At 32.9% G+C, this 24,901-nt stretch overlaps 1 protein-coding gene across 1 annotated transcript in view; it reads left to right on the top strand.

Moving 5' to 3' along the window:
• Positions 1 to 21,996, top strand: part of LOC143239562 (uncharacterized) — a 69,790-nt gene extending 47,794 nt beyond the window's left edge. Inside the window, exons 2-5 of the mRNA XM_076480749.1 lie at positions 8,916 to 9,090; positions 11,511 to 11,713; positions 12,048 to 12,419; positions 19,780 to 21,996. Coding sequence (XP_076336864.1) covers positions 8,916 to 9,090; positions 11,511 to 11,713; positions 12,048 to 12,419; positions 19,780 to 20,354 — 1,325 coding nt within the window. The 3' untranslated portion in view covers positions 20,355 to 21,996. The remainder of the gene's footprint in view (positions 1 to 8,915; positions 9,091 to 11,510; positions 11,714 to 12,047; positions 12,420 to 19,779) is intronic.
• Positions 21,997 to 24,901: the final 2,905 nt, after the last annotated feature.

Raw genomic sequence — 24,901 nt, 5'->3', positions numbered from 1 at the left:
CACAACGTCTGTTAAATAAATCTTTATTTTTATTTCATATTGTGTAACTGCTACGTCTTTAACCTTGTAACTCACGCGGGTTGTGCACTGTGCACTACACACTTCAGATACTGATAGCGATCAGTTACTTATTATTCTTTTAAATGTGCATTCTTAGAGTCAAACTATAACTATTTCTCAACATGAGCGTAATGAAAAAAATGGTTGAGAGTACTTCAATACCTCTGACGTTTCTGTACGACAGACATCAGAATAATGCTGAATTTCTCGGAAAAAGGCCTAATTTTTATCTTGTATAACTAAAAATAATAATCTTCCTGCCATTTTCTTGGTTGTAAATATTTTAATGTTGGCCTAATGAATAAAATAGGTAAAAAGATAAAACTAAGAAGGTCTATAACATTAACTCAGCTGTCCTGTTATACAGACTAATAGATACAGAGGTAGCAAAACACAAAAAAAGGAATAAAGCTATAAATGTAAAAAGAAGAATTATAATTGCTTCCTTATATTGGAAAAGTATTTCACATTCGTTATAACTGTCTCTGTTTTGAATTTGTTTAATAAAATTTTCAAAATGCTTTAGTAAGTCTTTATAGAATACAAGTAAGATATGTGTGTGTGTTTTACAGCATAAACATTCTTAGTTCTTCGTTTCATCGCTGGTTGTTAACCTTTTAATTTTAACCTTAATGTTAACAGTGTGTCTTTAAATGATATACTCCTTCAAAAGTAAAAAAAAATCAGAAACTTCAGTTTTTTGTGAAAATAAGGAAAATATATCAGCATGTAAATAGCAACACACAGTATGAAAATGTTGCCCCAAGTAACGTAGCAGTATGTCAGTTGGCTTATAATGCTAAAGACCGGGTTTCGATACACGTGATGGACAAAGTAGAAACAGCCTACTGTGTAGCTTTCTGTTTAACAACAAACAAAACAGACAATGTTTGAAAGTAATACTTCTTTTGAAGTTTGAGTTGCTGCAAATGCTCAACTTTATTTATTTATAGACTTCCAAAAAATAGTTTGGCCAAGTTAATTGTCTTAATTAGTCTACCTTGAAATAGGTATTGAAATATTATGCACCTAATACAACTGCTTTGTAAATGAACCAGTTTTTGAGGAAGAGATGGCGAAAAAATCCAAAGATGTTACAAGTTGTTTAATCTAATCTGTATTGTGTATAAACACACACAAACCTAGAGAGAGAAAATTTTATTGTTTTTCAGATTCAGTAACAAAGACTATTAACAATGGTTCAACAGGTTATTGTTATCGATTTTTTGTGCTGATAAACAAATCCCTAAATTGTGGATATGTGTTACAATACATCGAAGATAAATCTTAAATGGTGAACTAGCATACGATACGAAACAACTTTGTGTTGGTAAAAAGCATAATTAAGAAACTTAAGGAAAATCAGATTTTGGAGCTTGATCGTATTTTAAAACTGGCCACTTTTTCAGGGTAGAGAAGTGGGCATTACGAAATTGCTGCAACTACCCTATTGAATGATTATGTAGTAGTACCATAGAGTAGAGTTCAAAACATTAATTAATTCGTCCTAAAAAGAACAGTATCTTACGTGTTTAAATATTTCAGTAGCATTATTCTAATAAAAAATCTGAACACAATACTTCTTTTAAATAATTTATTTTCTCACAATAGATATTTTTACAATCTGATCTACGTAAAAAGGCACATCTTTTAAGAATGTATTTACAAAAAAAAACGTTTTATAACAAAATCATGAAGGAACATATCATTAATATCTTTATGAAATCTAGATTTACACAGGAGTTTTCGTTCTGACACATGTCGACAGTAATGACATAATATATATAACAGTGCCTACACACAGATGAATATGGTCCTTGCAGTGCCTTTTCATTGTAAGTCCATTAGGTAGTTCTAATAAATCAAAATATTTTTCTTTTTAATTTCGTCTACAATAAATACAGACTCAGTGGCTACTAAAGTTATGACTAGGATCTAGGTTGTCAATGTATAACTGTTTTTCTGCATGGTCAGGTAGTTTATCACTGACAAACACATCTCCAAATGTTTTTCTCGTATACAAATCCTGCGAGAGTATTGCATAAATTTCTAATGCATTTATATCTTCTTACGTATCTGTTATGATGTTTCTAGATTGATCAATTTATAAAACTGACTGAAGTTTTGTATATGCTAGAACATTTATAGTGTTAGGTAAAGCACTACGAAACGTATTCCAATTCGTAAATTTCCTTGTTTCATCAAGTTAAAGCTAGAACAGGTGTAAGATCAAAGTCAAAGAATATTCTCTCTGGTATTCCTTATACCCTGTACCAATTATTGGTCTTAAAATTGTTTTCCATTTTTACTAAATAATGTTTCATAGCTTCGTGCATGCAGCTAAGCTTCAAAATCTTGCTGTAAAAGTCGATTAAGAATCTGTTTCCCATTCACGTTGACTGCCATGAAATTGGTATTTGAATTTTTGAAATGTATGAATTTTTTCCTCCGACACCCATTAAACGTATCGTTATCAACGCATCCTGTAACAAACATGTAGGTATTTGACCTAAAAAAGCATAATCAACTGATGATTTTGAGTTTTCCTGGTGAAATAAAAACGATGTACAAGTTACATATTTGAAAAAAATATATTTAGGTCCTCCTTTCTGAAATGCTTTAGTATATGACAGAACTACTGATTGGCTACTGTTATACAATTTTGAATCCCAGTTCATCATTTGAATACAAAATGAATCTCTACTTTGTACGAGCCAGAGTTTTAAACTTATACCATTAAACAAGAACATGTTCTTTAAAAAAATGTCTAAATTTAAACGACCAATCATGTCGACTGTTTGATTACCACATATATCTACACACCAGTCTTTGATTCTATCGTTCTCACCATCATTAAAATCAAGATCGCTAAAATTAAATGCTGTATTTTTTAATCACATAAATGATGTCAAATGACTTCTCTTAGCATATTCTAACATTATAACTTACTAAAGTTTCTATGTAGTTCTTATGCGCATAAAGGTTGTGAGAACAAAATTAGTAATCATTTAGGTGTACATCTACTTGAGAGAACAGAGAATGAAGTAACAAATTTACAGGTGCTAAGGTATCTTCATTCTTTTTAATCCCATTAGGCTTGATAATCTTTGTCTTAACATGAAGATATGATTAAACTGTATCTAAATATCTATCTTCTTATTCTATAGAACATTCTGTAGGTCCTCTGTTGGTCACTGAAGACAATGGATATTATTCATTCCACTGACTTTCTTCAATCACTGTTTGAGTGGGAAGGAGAACAAATAAGTTAGTTCAGATTTTGCCCACTGGTAGGACTTCTCTTGTGATAAAAGAGTCATGATTACTTATTGAAAAGTCTGAAATAGATGTTCTTTGTCACTTAGTTTTACATATTTTGAACATGGGACCTTCATGTTTCTTTTTTATTATGTAGAATTTCTCTTGCCAGATTCTGAGCTTCTGAGTTTATATCTGATTTAGCTGCCTGTTTTCCTAAGGCTATGCTCCATTTGTCGGAAACTGTATAACAGAACGCAGTAGGTGGTTTAAAACGTTTCACAATCCGTATTCCAGTTGTCATTGAGTACTATTATAGTAAGATAAACTGTTTCCCACTTGATAACCATAATATGGGTAATAGACGTCTGGTTCTTGGTTGTAAGGAACTCTCATCACTGCGAAGCTGGAGGTTATAATCACTCTTCCTTGTTCAAATGAGATAGGTCAGCCAATGTCGTCCTCTATATCTATTTCTGTAGTCTGAAAATCTTGTTCAGGCACAGGTCTGTATAGTGGACTTGTAAATGTTTAGTGGTCATGTCTTCATCTTGACCTTCAATTAAACAATTCGTGCCAGTGGTACATACACATCACCAACAACACTTGGTTCCACAATATCTGAGTAAACATAAACTGAATAAAGTCCATCATACATGTTAACAGTATATAGTGTTATAGTGGGCTTTCTTATCGTGTGATTGTTATTAAATCCAATTATAACTGATAGTACAGAATTGAGTGTTATAGAGGCTTCATTATTTACGTTCACGCTTGCTTGTCAGATGAATGAATCATAAATAAATTGTCAGTTTTACAAAGTGTATCTTCCACTTGGTTTAAGATTCTAGTTAAATATTCAGATTATTTATAATGATCTGCTCTAATATAATTTATTATGGTAGCAGAGTAAGATTCTGAAAAGTATGATATCCATCCAGTACCATCAGCACGTTATGCCAGTTATGTGGATATTGTAATTCAAATAAGGCCACTTCCCAGGAACCTTCAAGATTAATAGATCTCGGGAAATAAGTGATATAGTTTGTCAAAGTGTTATTAGCATAGTAATTCATAAAACAGTTACTAGGTAACGTCACATAGAACTGATCCATGTTGAATAACGAGAAATAGAGTAATGCATAATATGTTATGAAGACAAGCGATTCAGATCTGTTTGAAGAATCCAGCTATTCAATTTATCAGGATATCCTTTTCATTTTACAAAATATTGTTTGTTTTTGTCCCTTTCTCCTTCACTTAATATTTAATTATCAGCACAAACGTCATCGGGACACTCTATAACTTTTCTAGTTCACATTCATAACATGTTCATTCAATTTTTCTCCCAGACATTCTTGCAGTTTACAAATTGGTAGACTTCCCTCTATTCTTTGACAAGTCGCAAATATTTTGTATGCACATCCAGATGTATAACCTTTCCTAAATTGACGCTTTATTTTACTAATACGTATTTGATCGCCTATTTTGAAGTAAAATTTTTCTTTAGTGGGTGCTTTGTAAAGCGTTTTCTTCACTGTAAACTGATCAGAGTGATTAACATCTATTGATCTTATTTTAATACTACGATTGGTTATAGTCACTGACCAGATGTTTCAATACAGTTTTTAAAGTTCCACGATGAGTAAAGTGGCGCTATATTTTAGTGGTAAGAGTTTTATTAAATCTTTCTACTATAATTGCTTTTGTTTCGTTATGTGTGGAAAAAAGTGAATGGTTTGTTTCTTGACATATGGTTAAAACAGATTTATTCGTAAACTCTGTTCCAGCATCGGTTTGAAGTTTACAAAAGTTTCGACCATGTTTTAAAATTTGAAATATTTTATAAGTTTTATAAGTGTTGCACTTTTCTTATTCAGGGGTGGAACAACTCATGCATATTTAAAGAAAAAACACGTAGGTACTCGTGAGTAAATACTTAAACTGATTGTTATATTGACTCACGCTAGAGAGTTCTACCAAATCAATTATACTGATTGTTATATTGACTCACGTTAGAGAGATGTACCAAATCAGTTAAACTGATTGTTATATTGACTCACGTTAGAGAGATCTACCAAATCAGTTGAACTGATTGTTATATTGACTCACGTTAGAGAGATCTGCCAAATCAGTTAAACTGATTGTTATATTGACTCACGTTAGAGAGATCTACTAAATCAGGTAAACTGATTGTTGTATTGACTCACGTTAGAGAGATCTACCAAATCAGGTAAACTGACTGTTATATTGACTCGCGTTAGAGAGATCTATCAAATCAGTTATACTGATTGTTGTATTGACTCACGTTAGAGAGATCTACCAAATCAGTCTGCCATTATTCATCGATCCCTAAAACGACAATTCGATTTCTTGAAAACTTACAATTTTCGTGCTCGTGCAAAGTGTTTGCATCCTGTCAACTTGGTTTGGTTTGTTTTGAATTTCACGCAAAGCCACTCGAGGGCTATCTGCGCTAGCCGTCCCTAATTTTGCAGTGTAAGACTGGAGTGATGGCAGCTAGTCATCACCACCCAGCGCCAACTTTTGGGCTACTCTTTTACCAACGAATAGTGGGATTGACTCTCACATTATAACGCCCTCACGGCTGAAAGGGCAAGCATGTTTGGTGCGACGGGGATTCGAGCCCGTAACCTACAGATTACGAGTCGAATGCCTTAATCCACCTAGCCCCTGTCAACTTAACCAGTCTTTAAACATGTTTTAGACTTACGAACTTAGCTAGTGCTTTTACATATCTAAATAAAGGCTGCATTCTGCCAAATCTAGCTGAATGTGCAGGGTTATAATAGGTAAATTGTAGAGTTTTATTAGACATTATTTTCTGCGTCGTTCTCTTTTATTTAATTTTTACCATCAAATTTGTCTCTAACTTGGCCTTTACCACAAACGATGTTAATTCTTAGACGACTCAAGACATCACTAAGCTTTAAAAGGCTGACAACGTCCTATGATGACAATCAAGACACGAATGAATAATGCAATAAGATTATTTTCAATGGCCTCATTCAGATACAGTACGTTTAGGTCTTTTAACACTTGTGTCATGTTTCATATACTTCCATCCCATCCCTCTACATTTCAAACAACTTCTTAAGGAATATTCGTGTTGGTGATAGTTCTGCAAAGTTTTTCCGGTGTGTATAATTAAAATTATTTCATTTTCGTAGCAGGTCGATTATGTTTGGAAGGAATCTTCCACTAATCACTATTTCTCCACGATCACTCCACGTTAGATCTCCTCTGGAACGTATCGAATTTGTTAACTTTCATCTCTTTTTTTTTTAAATTTCTGAGGAACACTGACGACAATATGTAAATAATTTCATTTTAATTTTAACGGGTTTCATGGCTTGTAAGTGAGAGGTTTGATGAAGTTGCCGCACTTGGTTTATCGCCTTTGCTCTATAATCTAAGGGTAATGTATCATTTTGCATCACTAAAGGGTAATTTATCATTTTGTATGACTGACTTAATATCACTATCTGTAGAGTTTAATATTTTATTTACTGACCTTTAATAAACCTTGGTTTGATAAAAAGAATGTACCACTTCTTCATGAACTAGAACCATTCGTGTTGCCATATTTTTATATTCCAGCAATTTTTCGAATAGCCTGTCCTGTCAAAGCACTAAATAACGGAAGTATTGGTATTACAAAAATGGTAAAACCTTCCTTTCTATATTAGCAACTTTCTTTTCTGTTTAACAGGTGTTTTCTTGTCAACCAAGTCTCTCAATAATGACTAGTATCACATTTAGTTTTAATGTCATTTTTAGCTCCAGGAATTATTCATTTAACGTGTTTAGATGTAGCTTTAGGTAATGCACGGATGCATTCTTATTGTATATTTCTAAGTGTCATGATGAATAAATGGAAAAAGGATTGTGTGTGCATACAAACTGTTTATATACACACCCAATTATATATAATATCAGCTTTCTCTACACTATGTCTTCAGTGATCAGCAGAGGACCTATCGAATTTTCTGTTACATTTTCATGTAGGTACATTCTTAACAGATGTTTCTTTTTTATGTAAACCAGACTACAAAATTTTTATTGTGAGAAAATGAGTTATTAAAAAGAATTATAGTCTCCATATTTTCTATTATAATAATGTTTCTGAAATTCTTAATTACTTGAGTAAGTTTGAATTAACGTACTGTTTTTTTTAGAACGAATTAATTAATAAATTTTTGTTGTAAATTCTATATCGTGGTATTAATACGTGATCACTCAATATTGCAGGTAGGAATACTGCCTTGTTGGCAAAATTTGGTACTATGACATTACGACCACTTGTAAAGGCAGCCTAGTAACGGGTCCATGACGACGTGCCTTCTGATGACAAAAGTTGGAACTATAATTTGTCATTATTGATGATATCACCCCTCTTCCCCTCCCTAACTTCTGTTTTCACGTATAATGGCGGCAAGTCAACTTCTACCACTCAGCTGTATTTCTCAACCAGTTTTATTCAAAGTTATGCACTAAATATCAGTTGTTATTCCATATTTGTTTTCCAAAACAGTTGATAAAGCATCAAATGTTCGCCCGAGGCTCGTTTTTTCGTGTATTATAAATTAATAATTATAATTTTATACAGTAACTGCTTTGTACTGCTCTGTGTATTAAAATCATTGTATATCACAAAATAAACATGCTAAATCGAAAATAATCTGTAAAACTATGCTTCTTGTTTGTACTGCAGTGAACGTGTATAGGTTACATATATATAATTTTGCTGGATACACTACACTAGCGACATTTAGTCTGACATTTTTTGTTTTGTAGATATTGCTAATAATTACAGAATGTAGTTGATATGATTGTAATAAAGAAAATAAGACCTAGTCACACTACTTGTTCTATCAATCTCTGAATACAAATGTGTTATGTTTATCACATATTAATAAATACGTCACACTAACTAAACTGTCTGTATGTAAGTCGTACAAAAGTGTATTGTCTTATCTATTAATTATTTAGTCAAACTGTCCAGCCTTATCTATTAATTATTTGGTCATCCCTGTCCACTTGAAAAACTACTAGGTTTCACGAACTCACTGATTGTCTTACGCAAAAAGAAATGTAATTCTTAAAAATTTGAAATAATAAATTCAGTTTGTTTACTAGCTTTAATCTTACATTGTGTCTTACTGGTATTGTTTAATAAATACCTCCGTATTTCGATGTTGTCATGTGCCTGAGCACATGGTGTGCAAATGAACCAACAGATTTATTCATCCAATTGTTTTTTTTAATTGACACTGCGCATCACCAACTAATCTTAATGATAAGTCAGGTTAAAAACTTAGAATTTAAGTTTCAATATCCTCGTTCATAAAAACAACGTGAAGAACACGCCATGCACCCAATTTTTTTTTGCTTTTATTTTAAAGTGGTAAGAGCATAATTGCATTTTGTGAATAGTTAATAGTTTTACGCAAGTGTTTAAAAAATTTAGAATTACTTCAAAAAGTAGTACGAATTAACACGACAGGACCATAAACATATAAACATAACGTAAACCAGTTATATATTAATACTAGATTCACCTTTTGTACTTACAGAATCCAAACAGATATGTTCTGGCTGTGATCAACCGATCTTGGACAGATTTATCCTGAAAGTGCTCGACAGGACTTGGCACACCAACTGTCTCAAATGTGCAGAGTGTCAGATACTCCTGACGACTAAGTGCTTTTATCGGCACGGACAAGTGCTATGTAAAGATGATTTTTTCAGGTATGCATTTTGTTAAGCTAGTGCTCAGTAAATCCATTGTTTGCTTTAGCGTACTTAGTAATGCCAGTGATTATTCTAACCTTTAAGGTAATATGGTAAATGATATATAAAGACGTTATAAAAGTATAGCCTGTTATGGTATAAAGTTCACTCAAACATTAATAGTATGTTTTTATTCAGATTTTGCTGATAAGTGAACTGTAAAATATATCCTGAGGCAAATATTTCTGGTTTTAAAATAACTACGCGAAGTTGTTATTTGCTTTGAAAATTTGCAACTCTGTTAAATAATCATTATTACATTGAAATCAGTGCTAGAAATTCACGTGAAACAGTTGTTATATAAACGTGCTTACTTCTGTGTATGTATATGGATTGTATCTATTAATACAACACAATCAGTATTTATTACAATATACAGACAAAATCATTTCTTCTCCTACAATAACACCAAATAGGATTTTGTTTTTAAATTTATCGAAAAATTTCCTTTTTTTTCGCAATTATTTCTGAGTAAAGTTGAAACGAATAAATTACAGGAAATATTTTTACCAAGAAAAGCACTCCCTTCGTTTTCTTTTCATTAAAGAAAGTTTTTAATAATTATTTTTAAACTCAAGAGTTACATAAAGGTTACCCGCTCATTAGACATCACAAGAATCGAGCTTCGAAATTTAACAGTGTAAGTCCTTAAATTTGTTGAGCTTTTCAAAATGATAACTATGTGGTGAAAATATGAAATACTTTTCTCAGTGGTAACTCTGCGAAAAATATGACGGTTTATAAAGCGAAAAATCGTGTCTCGACACCCATAACGTGCAGAGTATCGGTGCCCACAATGTATCTTTTTTAGTTGAGCAACAAGCAAACAAAAAAATTTATTAGTGAATGTCATTTTAGGTAAGGAAATGCGCAAGTAAAAGGTTGACTGGAACCGGTTATTCATAAGAACGTACACCAATACGTGTAACGCCATTAAAAGAACTGTTTACATTAGGCAGTGTTTCGAACTCTCGCTCTTACTCAGACGCAACGATCACTTTTGTCTACTGGGAAAACGTGTGTAGTGCATGTTTGAAGGTTTTTTTTTTTATCACAAACAAGCCTCCATTATTGAAATATTACACAGTAATGTTTTTAAGAAGTGAACTCAGATAAGATCGTTATTTGTGTCATCACAATAACAAATACATCTTATTTATGCAAGCCACCTATAGAGATATTGATCTATTACATTCGCACGTACATTCCGGAATGATAAATAAACACATTAACAAAACTTCGTACGAGATGTGATTTAGACAAAAAAATATTCATTGTTAAATAAAACAATACCCTAGATCGCTATAGGGTAATTGTGATTTAAACAAACGTTAGTCATTTTTAGATAATTCAGTACCAGAGCTCGCTAGAAGGTAACTGTTATTTAAAAAAAATAGTCGTTTTAAAATAAAACAATGCCATAGGTTGTATCTCAGTTGTGATTTATATAAAAAATAGTCATTTTAAAATAAAACAGTACCATAGATCGCTAGACGGTAATTGTAATTTAAACAAATATTGATCATTTTAAAATTAAACAGTACCCTAAATTGCTACAGGGTAATTATGATAAGTCTAAAAAATGATCTTTGTTTGCTCCTAACGGAATTTTAAAGCCATTTTTCGACTTTAGGGCTTTAGTCTAGACATCACAAACTATAGGGCATTAACCGACAACAAGAGCTGAATTAGGCCCCATTTTCAGTTTTGCGTACGTTATTAAAATGACAATCAGTTTCATTTTTTAATTAAACATAGCCATGTTGGCAGCGGATGCTGCAGTTTTGAATTAGAGACGGTCCTTCCTGAACCTTGAAGTCTCTAACTAGATTGTTTACCTTATTTGCTGCATAAATTTTCGTTTAAGTTTCATATATCATACCTGCAAATGTATCTCAAATTACAGTGAATATTCATTGTTGTCAGTACATTCTGGAAAAAACTAAACGAATGTCAGCTCTCCAAATGCCAACGCTTCCCACGTTCTCTGTTTGTTTGTGATTTTGTTCACTCAAATGTTCAAAAACTGTAAAAACACGACATTAAGCTATTGATTTTTCCTTTTTTTCTTCACAGCTGATAATCAGATAGGATGATTGGTCTAATTATAATTATTATCATTAGGTCAAAAGTTAAGGTCCTAGTAGGTTAATTGTTCAATATGGACTCGTGTTCTTCATATTAATATTTATCATAATCAAGACGAATTACATTTATTTTCAAAATATCAAATATAATATCAAATCATCCTTAAATAGTCCGGAAATAATAAGTAAACATTAACTTCGAAATAATGCTGATGTTTTACCAAGACTGTCAGATACGTAATTTGGTTACATGTTTAAATGTTAGTGTGAAAATATCTTTGTTTCCAACAGACGTTATGGTACAAAGTGTGCTAGTTGTGCCCAAGGGATCTCTCCTTCACAGATTGTCAGAAGAGCCCGAGAGAACGTCTACCATATTCATTGTTTCTCCTGTATCCTCTGTAAGGAGCGTCTCAACACCGGTGATCTCTTTTATCTGATGGAAGACAAAAGACTGGTCTGCAAGAGCGATTATGAAGCTCTAAAAATTCGTGGTATGTGCCAAGAACAAACGGTCATCTTGTTTTACCAACTTTTGTTTAATAGACATATTTTATTCCTTGTTGAATACTTCAATTAAGTACAAGATGGTTGAAGTCTACGTTTCGTTAAAGCTCTTCTAGAGACATGAGGTTAATTCGTTATTAATAAACTAAGGTAATAAATCAGTAATTGTTTGTAGAATAAAGTGCCATTTTATTTTATACCATTTACGATAAATATGTCTCGAAATATTGTTTTAAGACACTACTTCATTTCAATAGATTTAGTCTCAAATAGTTGTTATAGCTTGTCTTTCTTTTTCTTCCTCTTCTGATTCCAACTCAGACGGAACAACCAAGAGACCTAGGACAACTATCACAGCCAAACAGCTGGACATGTTAAAAAAAGCGTATAGAAAGAATTCTAAGCCTGCCCGTCATGTCCGAGAGCAGCTTAGTCAGGACACAGGACTGGACATGAGGGTGGTGCAAGTATGGTTCCAGAACCGAAGAGCTAAAGAGAAACGGCTGAAGAAAGATGCTGGTAAGACGCGTTGGTTCGAGTACTTCCAGTGCACTACCAAAATAAAGACACAGGCGCCCTCTGCTGGCTCAACTCCAACCACAGCATCACCTGGGTCTTCTTCTAGTAATGATGGATTAGGATGGAAAATAATGGAGAGTAGTAGCAGTGATCCAGACAAGGATGTTTGCAGAGGTATAGATAGATAGTTACTTTTTATTAAAAAAACAAACCTATTTTACAAGCTCGACACCAAACAACCAGTTTTTACAAAGAAATAAAAACATATTCATCCATTACATTATCACTATTATCCGTAACATCTTTAAATAAATAATTATTATATTCTACTACATACTTAAAGTGGATGATGTTTTAAAGTTACGATTTTCTTTAACTTCAACAACCTCAGAAGTAATAGTTATAAAATGTATTATTTTGAATATTTTTATTACAACATTCAAGCTTTTGTATTGTAAGTTTAAATTCGGTCATAATCTAGTGTATATATTACTATTGTATATTGTACAATAATTATTAAAAATATATACATATCACACACTCCTCCCCACTAGTACAGCGGTAATTCTACGGATTTACAACCCTAAAATGAGGAGTTCGATTCTCCTCGGTGGGCTCAGCAGATCGCCCCATGTGGCTTTGCTATAAGAAAACACACGATAACACAAGAAAGGAAAAAAATAATAACTCAAACAAAAAGAAGAAATTTCCCAGTATTTTGATCTTTAATAAACCATCGACATATTTTATTTCAAGTTTTTAAAAATAATTCTAATTCGTCGTTTTGTTCGGCCCAAAATTTCCTAGTATTTTAATCTTTAATAAATCATCGACATTTTTGAATCCAAGTTTTTAAAAATAATTCTAATTCATCGTTTTGTTCGGCCCAAAATTTCCCAGTATTTTAATCTTTAATAAATCATCGACATTTTTGAATTCAAGTTTTTAAAAATAATTCTAATTCATCGTTTTGTTCGGTCCAAATTTTTCCAGTATTTTGATCTTTAATAAACCATCGACATTTTTGAATCCAAGTTTTTAAAAATAATTCTTATTCATCGTTTTGTTCGGCCCAAAATTTTCCAGTATTTTGATCTTTAATAAACCATCGACATTTTTGAATCCAAGTTTTTAAAAATAATTCTAATTCATCGTTTTGTTCGGCCCAAAATTTTCCAGTATTTTGATATTTAGTAAGCCATCGATATTTTTTATTCCAAGTTTTTAAAAATAATTCTAATTCATTGTTTTGTTCGGCCCAAAATTTTCCAGTATTTTAATCTTTAATAAACCATCGACATTTTTGAATCCAAGTTTTTAAAAATAATTCTAATTCATCGTTTTGTTCGGTCCAAAATTTTCCAGTATTTTAATCTTTAATAAACCATCGACATTTTTGAATCCAAGTTTTTAAAAATAATTCTAATTCATCGTTTTGTTCGGCCCAAAATTTTCCAGTATTTTGATATTTAATAAGCCATCGACATTTTTGAATCCAAATTTTTAAAAATAATTTAACTTCATCATTTTGTTCGGCGCACTTTTTTCTCTAATAAGAATCGTAACTTAAATCTGTTAACGAAATTACGTATTAGTTTCTATTAATCACTTTTTAAAACAAGGAGCATGCTGATATTTTGTATTTCACACCAACAACTATATATAATACTATTTCCTAATATAATGATGGAATTGCACATATCGATTAATTTAGTTATTTTAACTTTTATAAGAACATAAATACTGATAATCGAACGATTCACAGTTCTTCCCAAAATTGCTGAACGTGACTTAAAAATTGTCTAATAATAGTTCATTTGCAATACATCTAAAATACATTTGCCAGTTGTTACATATCATAATATTACAATACGAACATTTATTTAGTCACATTTATTCGCTTTAATTATAGTGGATTAGGTAGTGTTCACTGTATATCCACGCGTCTTTTTATAGCCCGCCCTAAAATAACATAATATATTGTATTCCTACACGTTATGGTAATTGGGGATTATAGTTATTCTGAAACAGATAGATACATAAAACAACAAATTTCGTCTTCAAGGAATGTAATGTAATCAGTGAAAAAATATTTTGAACTCGTTTGAATAAGTGAAACAATTAAACCAATTCTATAAAAGAAACTACGGTGGTACACAGTAGAGCGCAAACCTCCGGGCTCGGCATGGCCAGGTGGTTAAGGTGCTCGACTCGTAATCTGAGGGTCGCGGGTTCGAATCCCCGTCGCATGAATCATGCTCGCCCTTTCAGCTGTGAAGGCATTATAATGTGACGGTCAATTCCACTATTTGTTGGTAAAATAGTAGCCCAAGAGTCTTTTTTGTTTTTGAATCTCATACAAAGCTACACGAGGGCTATCTGCTCTAGCCGTTCCTAATTTAGCAGTGTAAGACTAGAGGGAAGGCATCTAGTCATCACCACCCACAGCCAACTCTTGGGCCACTCTTTTACTAACGAATAGTGAGGTTGGTTGCACTTTATAACGCCCTCACGGCTGAAAGGGCGAGCATGTTTCGTGTGACCTGCATTCGAACTCGCGGCCTTCAGATTACTAGTCGAACGCCTTAACCCACCTGGCCATGCCGGGCCACCTTGTAGTCTTACACTGCTAAATTAGGGACAGCTATCGCAGATAGTCCTCGTGTAGCTTTGCCCAAAATTCAAAACAAACCAAACCACGTTTCGTTATCTATTATGTAAATTACACTTAAAGCAAGAAAGCCATATAACATTGTTCTCTTCATTGTTTTAAAGACAAGTTAAACTGACATTGCGGCTAAAACACAAATTCCATTGTACTGTTTCCTTACACAAAATAGAAAGAAAACCTCTTATATGAAATATTATAACTAAAGTGTTTGGTCTTTTCTTACCCTGAGTGAACTCATGTGATTTTCATCCATATTCTTCGAAACGCCTGTGTTCCATTTGCTTAGCTTCCCCTCTCTTATCCTTGTAACAAGGCCACACTACGAATTATATCACACGAAATCAGGATTTATCTTAGCCTACGCAATTTGATGCAAATTGCGTTAGTTGTTTAAACTACCAAAACATCATTCAGGTGAGTACAATTATAAAACTACCGTCTTATTTTAATGGAATTGAACCTATATCAATGTATAATACCATATACTCCGCTATAAAGACAGTGACCCAAGACTTGTAGACGTGCACTGTTAGATTAATTGACTTCATGTTACCAGAACTTAAACATAGACAGATGCGAAAGGATTGCGTTGTAGATAACATGAGCAAACAGAACAATAGATTATTAAATTCAGATATATTTTTGTTTCGAAAAATATGTGGGTTTTGTTGTACAGCAGAACGAAGTTTTGCTTACATTACGAATACCCCTTGAAAGTGCGCTTCTTTTGACTCAGAACCCCAGATAGATACATAATCAACATATTGTGTTTATTATTTACTCCTAATATGAATTAACATAAAAGAAGAATTTAATGAGCGGCATTTCTCTGTATTCTTTTCTGCTTGAAAATTTTGAAATTAATTTAAAACCCTCTAAGACTACCATTGACAATAATGGGTCCTTTCGATTCTCTCTGGCTTCTTTTTATGATATATACTGTACACTAAGTTAAAATACAGGGTAAGAAGATCTTTGGGAAGCACATTTATCAGCAGTTATACTGAGCAACTGCAGAAATAACTTTATTCTGGGTTAGATTTGAGTTGTGTAATCAATATTAATAAAAATTTATGCGTAAATGCAAGGAAGAGTATTGTTTGTTTTTGGATTACACGCAAAGCTACACGAGGGCTATTTGTGCAAGCAGTCTTTGCTTTAGCAGTATAAGACTAGAAGGAAAGCAGCCAGTCATCACCACCCACCGCCAACTCTTTGGTTACTCTTTTTCCACGGCTGAAAGAGCGAGCATGCCTGGTGTGAGAGGGATTCGAACCCGTGATCCTCAGATTAAAGTCGAGTGTTCAAACCACCTGGCGGTCCCAAACCACCCACAGTCTGTTGTCTAGCAACTTGGGCATGCGTTGTGTTTTATTTTATTTCTTTAGCTCTACGTTACAGGATATATATTTTTTTTATGATTATCATCTATTTAAAAGCGTTGTAACTGAGATAAAACAGTCAGTATGTATCCGGATTGTTTGCACAGAAACGGAATTGTGCTGAGTAAGAAAGTTTGCACCCCTTAAAATTGCAGCTTATATATGAGAAAGACATCTTGCTAAAGCAGTTCATCTATAGAATAAAATTACCAAGAATACCTACTTTCTTTATAACGCATTACAGTAAGTGTATTAGTAATTTAAACTATAAAATATAAGTCTGAAATTTTCTACATAAAGTTAATGATATTTCATTCATTTTCAAACAATCCTGAAACTGTGACATAATCCACACTTTAGAAATGTACTTTTAACAGGTAAACTGAGAATATGATGAATTGTTTCCTGATATAGACAAAATTAAGTCGACAGATCCCAGCGTATATATAGACGTCAGGTAATTCTGTGTAGTTTGTAGAAGCTCCATAATTTCTGTTTATCTTACATACATGTTGTTCTTCCTATTAATTTGTACATTATAACACTACACATCTTTGAAATACAACCGTATCCAGTCTTCTTTACGGTACCACAAACCAACGCTGCGTGGCATTACTAACATCACTGTTTGAAGAATGTTTATACCTTCAGATCAGCACTTGGCGTAGTTTAACCTACACAGAAGAAACAGTGCGACTTCTTAGCATGATCACTCTCATACCACATTATTTTCTTCAATTTCAAACTTATTAACGATTTGAGCAAACGAGAAAATTTGTGGATTTGGTAAGGGAAATAATGGATATTGTTCATTCTTTTTAATCGTTATAATATCTACCGTTAGAAGCAATTACCAGATTCGTTACATTTGTGAGTAGGTTGTCGTCATTTTTGACAATAACAGTGTCATCAAATTCAGCTATATTAGGCCTAACATATCGTTCTGTTGAAGTTGCTGTAATTAAGTTGTTATTTTTTTTAAATTAGATATCCAATAAGACAACGACGTGACAGTGTTCTAACAACTATCTGTCAAACAGGCAGTATTGTGGTCAGTAAGAGTTTGGTTCAACGAGTGTGTAGTAACAATCTATGGCGCCAAGCGATGCAGCCGTACCGTGGGAGGATAAGTTAGTTAATTATCATTTTCACAAGGCTTGGCGTAATAGTTACACTCTTACGCGGATAGAAAGTTCTGAGAGAAAAAAAAATGTTCGTAATAATAATGTTAGTGCTAATTTTATGTTTATACAGCACAGTGTACTGTGTTTTACAAAGAGACCATAATCGATCTGTTGAAAAAAAACCTAAATACAGAAACAATACATTAATCTCAATCATTCAACAAAAGTTGGATATTATTTTACAATACCATTCAAAAGTAAAAACCATGATATAAAATATGGCGTTTCTGTAAAAATCGCATAAAAAATGTTTTACATTCGTTGTTTCTCCATCGGAGCGTAATGAAACTATTGGTATTAGATACTAAACACTAATATTAGGTTTCCTGACAAAGTATTTCTAATTATGTTATATTATGTCTTTCCATTGCTAACATTATCTTCATCATCATATTATACGTGTTTTCCCATTGATAATACTATCTTTATCATCATATTATACGTGTTTCCCATTGATAATACTATCTTCATCATCATATTATACGTGTTTTCCCATTGATAATACTATCTTCATCATCATGTTATACGTGTTTTCCCATTGATAATACTATCTTCATCATCATATTATACGTGTTTTTCACATTGATAATACTATCTTCATCATCATATTATACGTGTTTTCCCATTGATAATACTATCTTTTATCATCATATTATACGTGTTTTCCCATTAATAATACTATCTTCATCATCATATTATACGTGTTTTCACATTGATAATACTATCTTCATCATCATATTATACGTGTTTTCTCATCGATAATACTATCTTCATCATCATATTATACGTGTTTTCACATTGATAATACTATCTTCATCATCATATTATACGTGTTTTCACATTGATAATACTATCTTCATCATCATATTATACGTGTTTTCTCATCGATAATACTATCTTCATCATCATATTATACGTGTTTTCTCATCGATAATACTATCTTCATCATCATATTATACGTGTTTTCACATTGATAATACTATCTTCATCATCATATTATACGTGTTTTCTCATTGATAATACTATCTTCATCATCATATTATACGTGTTTTCTCATCGATAATACTATCTTCATCATCATATTATACGTGTTTTCACATTGATAATACTATCTTCATCATCATATTATACGTGTTTTCTCATCGATAATACTATCTTCATCATCATATTATACGTGTTTTCACATTGATAATACTATCTTCATCATCATATTATACGTGTTTTCTCATCGATAATACCATCTTCATCATCATATTATACGTGTTTTCTCATCGATAATACCATCTTCATCATCATATTATACGTGTTTTCCCATTGATAATACTATCTTTTATCATCATATTATACGTGTTTTCACATTGATAATACTATCTTCATCATCATATTATACGTGTTTTCTCATTGATAATACTATCTTCATCATCATATTATACGTGTTTTCTCATTGATAATACTATCTTCATCATCATATTATACGTGTTTTCACATTGATAATAGTATCTTCATCATCATATTATACGTGTTTTCACATTGATAATACTATCTTAATCATCATATTATACGTGTTTTCTCATCGATAATACTATCTTCATCATCATATTATACGTGTTTTCACATTGATAATACTATCTTCATCATCATATTATACGTGTTTTCCCATTGATAATACTATCTTTTATCATCATATTATACGTGTTTTCCCATTGATAATACTATCTTCATCATCATATTATACCTGTTTTCACATTGATAATACTATCTTCATCATCATGTTATACGTGTTTTCCCATTGATAATACTATCTTCATCATCATATTATACGTGTTTTTCACATTGATAATACTATCTTCATCATCATATTATACGTGTTTTCACATTGATAATACTATCTTCATCATCATATTATACATATTTTCTCATTGATAATACAATATTTATCATCATGTTATGTATGTTCTTCTACCGAAGATACTATTTTTGTAACCATATCATGTTTTCTGACAAACGACACTATATTTATTATCATGTTAAACATGTTTTCCAATTAGTGACATCATCTTTATTGTAACACTTCTCAACCCTCTCTGTCTTCAAGAGTTCAAAGTTCAATTATGCTGAAAGTAGGTATGACGTAAGACCGCTATGTTGTCAGTCTTTAAACTCGTTCTCACTGTACTAATCACCATTTATTGGTTTTAATTATATTTTTACATGTTAATTTTTTTATGATTCTTCATGTAACACTAATAGATCGTTACTTTTACATCAAGTGGCCATGATAACTTTCTATCATCCAGGTGATCCAAATGACGTCTTGGAGACACACATATTTCAGTCATCTTTCTTCCCAGTACTTGACCGTGAACAAGATTCGAATCCTGATCCGTGTGAATCTTACACTGGAACCAGCGTTCTCGATGAAATTTATAGTAGACCACTAAATTCAAGTCAAAGTCAAACTTACCACTATGATAACACATTTGACGTGGTAAGTCACGGAGCAGATCGTTCGAGTCATGCCATTATGAAAACGTTTAACGAATCGACGAAAGTAAATCATAGCAGATCCTCTGATGCAAGAGAGAAGAAGTTATGTCATGCTACCAGTCAGTCTCATACTGTTCCAGCTCATGACGGAGCTCAATCAGACAATGAGATCGAAAATGTACTAAAAAGTCTGGCTTACGTCAAATCTCCGATTCCATGCTTACCGAAGAAGAGAGATGGACAGAAGTCTCACGAATATTACCCCGAAATATTAACTTCTGCGGTATTAACCACCGAAACTATTTGTCCGGGCATTGAACAAAACTACCTTGAGCCTTCCTCTAGTCCAGATTCATGGCTTCACGAAATAGAGGACCAGCTGTAAAATGATGGCAAACTTTGATTTGTTTTTTAATGATACAATACTCGCTTTTTAATCAGAGAAGAAGTGACTAATATTCTTTATCCTTTTCGATGATCCTACTAAGGTTTGAATAAAGTTTTAAAAAAAATCCTGACTAATGGTTACTGAATATTGAATAGATAAGTAATTTCATAGAAAAGATTTCTTTGTTTGTTATAGAATTAAGCACAAACCTACACAATGGGCTATCTGTGCTTGAGGAGGGAGAGCTGGAGAGCTCATAGGAAATAAATGATGGTCATTAATCAGGCTAAACATAACTATAGGAACTTTATTTATAAAACATCTATCAATTAAAGATAAAAAAAGAGTGTTTGTGTCCTGGCATGGTCAGGTGGTTAAGGTACTCGAGTCTTAATCCGAGAGTCGCGGTTTTGAATCCCAGTCATACCAAACATGCTCGCCCTTTCAGCCGTGAGAGCGTTATAATATTACGGTCAATCCCACTATTTGTTGATAAAAGAGGAGCCCAAGAGCTGGCGTTGGGTGGCGATGACTAGCTACCTTTCATCTAGTCTTAAAGTGCTAAATTAGGGACGGCTAGCGCAGATAGCCCTCGTATAGCTTTGCGCGAAATTCAAAACATACTAAGACTGTTGTTGTGGTGTGTGTAGTCGTTCAACAGTTTATGACAACAAATTTACAATTAAATTTCAATCCTCTGTTTAAAACTTAGAAAATACTTTTTATTAAATCCTTTTAACTAACCTTTCTCCAAACTTAAAATATTTACAATCGCAACAAATAGGTGACGATTTCATTTGAGTATATAATATTTCTAATTCACCCCAAGTATGTTAGCCAAAGATGCAAATCTTAGTTGTTCTGGATGTAAGCAAGATTTCCAGGTCTTCCTTTACTAGATGCTTGTTCCCCGCTGGTTCAGAGTAAATCTACGGAGTTACAACGGTTCGATTCCCCTTGGTGGACTCAGCAGATAGCCCCATGTAGGTTTGCTATAAGAAAAACACACACATACCAGATGCCATCCAGTGACACAATAGAATGTCTGCAGACTCTCACTCCGAGAAACCTGATTTCCATAGCCGTTGTGGGCAGAACAAAGATAGCCCATTGTGTAGCTTTTTGCTTAATTCTGCGAAATCAGGCAGTCACTACCAGCTTCTTTACCTTTTATTTTCTTCTTAAGTACGTACACGTGATATTGCTAATTTTCACAAATAACGTGTCAATAACAATTTACTTGCGAAAGTTTTTGTGTGGTTTTTAATTTCGCACAAAGCTACTCAAGGGCTATCTATGCTGGCTATCACATTATAACACCCCCACGACGGGGATGAGAACCCGCGACTCTCAGATTACGAGTCGCACGCCTAAACACGCTTGGCCATGCCGGGTCCTTGCGAAAGCTAAACTATTTGTTTTTGACTTTTTAACGAAAACATTATTTCAATATAGGGAGTGAGAAATCAGAGTGAAATAAAAAAGAAGACAATTCACACACACACAGGGTAAATAAACTTCATTTTTCCACAGGTTTAAACTTTTACAATTATTACCTAAAATACTGTTTATTTATTGATCCATTTTTTTAACGTTAGAACAAATAATTTTTGGAAATCGAGGTCTTCGAATTGCGCGAATTGAGACACTTGCCAAATTTAAGACTTTTGACATGACTCAGAATTAAACTAAAGAGTTACATTCTGTAACAAGCTTTTCAGACGTCTCTAAAGCAATATTTTTACCATTTCAGCTCGCATACGTTTAGTCTATTTACCTTAATATAAAATCATTATGACCAAACATGGACAATATTTTCATTGCAAAAAATAGTTACTTTCGATCAGTCACAACCTCATTTATCGGTATATTCAACTCGTCAGTATTCACGTAAAGACGTTTTAATATTTCTAGTTGCTTTTAGATTTCAAATTACTCAACAAAAATAACATCCGTGTATCAGAGGTATGGAAGTGAAATAACTATATATACTTCTCAGTGTCATAGTCTGTTTTTCACTGTGTGTAGTAATGCCTATTTTAAAGACGTCATTTTAAATAAAACATGAATTATTGATTGTTATTCGATCGAGCAGAAAATGTTCCTGTTAAGAAAAAATAGATGTCAAAATAATGTTGTCCAGAGTTTTTCTGTGATTTGTTTTAGCGCAGATAGCCCTCGTGTAGCTTTGCGCGAAATTCAAAACAAACAAACTGTTTTGTTTACTGCAAAATTATTTTTGATTTATTTGTATATTAAACACAAAGCTATACAATGGATTATCTATGTTGTACCCACCGAGGTTATTTAAACCTGATTCAGTTATAAATCAGGCTAGCGCAGATAGCCGTCCCTAATTTAGCAGTGTAAGACTAGAGGGAATGCACCTAGTCATCATCACTCACCGCCAACTCTTGGGCCACTCTTTTAACAACGAACAGTGGGATTGACTGTCACATTATAACACCCCCACGGCTGAAAGGGCGAGCATGTTTGGTGCGACCTGGATTCGAACCCGCGACCCTCGGATTACAAGTCGAACGCCTAAACACACTCGGCCATGCCGAGCATGTTTTTATAAAACACCTGTACAGAAAAGCTCCAAATTATTTTCAGTGTGTTTTTTGTTTTAAAAAATATTGAACTTTAACACAGTTTATTATTATGTTTCTATCTTTACTCTTGATTAATATATTTTCTCTAATTCTACGTCATATGATAATTTCTAAAATAAATTAATGGTCAAGGTAAATTGTCTTAAATTTAAGAGAAAACAGCTCTAAAAAGTATGGCTCACACATTATATATTTATTAGCATATAATTAATAATCAAAACAAGTTTTAATAAAGGGTACTTAACAATAAATTAAATGTACACGATGCAGGTTATTCATGTTAAAGGAATGTTCCAATATTTTGTCCAAATAAAAGTTTAGTATTCAGCACAAATACTTCATATTTTGTTTTAGTCTAATACGTTTTTTCCAGCATTTTATTATTCATGAAGAGCAAATTGAAAATAACTTTAGTAATTTCACTTATGCTTGGGTCTTTATATGTTGATAATCATAGAATTTTACTCTCTAAGGAAAATACATCTTAAACATAAACCAAATCACTATTGAATATTGGGGACTTGATATTCTCAAATATTAAGAAAAAGATTTCCTTAAATTTAAAGCATTAAATGGGGTTCGTCTTTCTACTTTCTGTTTCATTAAATATTCAAAGAAGTTTAAATGTTACCTTAATGATACATAAAACTATCTATACAACTATTCTAATGGAAAGATCCAAAGAGGTCAGTTAAACTTCATATGTTCCAACACAGTTACAAAGTACTTATTATAAAGAGGATATTCAAAATCTATCAAAATATTTTTGTACAAGTGGTTAAATGTTTTAACAAAACACTTTATAAAGAAGCTACATTAATCCATTTGTAACAAACCTGCCACAAGTTTCAAATGACCATAATTGTATCTGAGTCGCTTTTATATAATAAAGGTGACATTAAAGTTTCATAATTCCATCAATAAAAGGAGTGTTAAGATGTTAGGCGTAAGAAACATCAGTTGGTATTAAGAGAGGTGAAAAAAATTGCTGGCTTTTGACTAGTCACCAAGAGACTAAGTTTCACAACACAAAATCGTTAGAAAAACCATTGCAGGGATCGATCGTCTAGCAGCTGTGAAGTTTATGGAACATCCTAGGATTATGAGACTTTATATTGTTATTATCCAATATAAAGCTAAAAGACGTATTCGTTGTGATTTTTGAGAAGGGGGTACAAATTATAGGTGTTTAGCAGAAAATGAAGGACAGATATGTGAAAGAGAGAGAAAGCGAATAAACCGTGAAAGGGGAAGGAAGAAAGTAAAATTCTACCGCTAAGAAACAAGTTTTGTAAGTTATTGTTTTTAGTAATAAACATAAATTTGCCATGTTTAGTTTAATATGAGTCAGTTTCTGAGAGAAGTAAGTAAAATCTTAATAATTTGAAGGGTTTGATTGTTTTTTGAATTTCGCGCAAAGTTACACGAGAGCTATCTGCTCTAGCCTTCTCTAATTTAGTAGTGTAAGACTAGCCAATTCTTGGGTTACTCTTTTACCAACGAATAGTGGGATTGACCCTCATTTTATAAGATTCTCACGGTTGAAATAACGAGCATGTTTGGTGTGACAGGGATTCGAACACGCGACTTTGATATTACGAGTCGATCGTCCTAATCAAAGTTTAAGGGAAAGCAAAGAATGAGAACAGCACAATCATAATAAAGTGGTGTGTGACAGTGGTAAGTTTGTTTGTTTGTTTTGGAATTTCGCACAAAGCTACTCGAGAGCTATCTGTGCTAGCCGTTCCTAATTTAGCAGTGTAAGACTAGAGGGAAGGCAGCTAGTCATCACCACCCACCGCCAACTCTTGGGCTACTCTTTTACCAACGAATAGTGGGATTGACCGTCACATTATAACGCCCCCACGGCTGGGATGGCAAGCATGTTTGGCGCGACTCGGGCGCGAACCCGCGACTTTCAGATTACGA

This window comes from Tachypleus tridentatus, chromosome 13 (genome assembly GCF_004210375.1).
Source record: "Tachypleus tridentatus isolate NWPU-2018 chromosome 13, ASM421037v1, whole genome shotgun sequence".
NCBI classification, from domain to species: Eukaryota; Metazoa; Arthropoda; class Merostomata; order Xiphosura; family Limulidae; genus Tachypleus; species Tachypleus tridentatus.
Note: the sequence above shows the minus strand (reverse complement) of the source record. Positions and strands in the feature narration are given on the sequence as shown.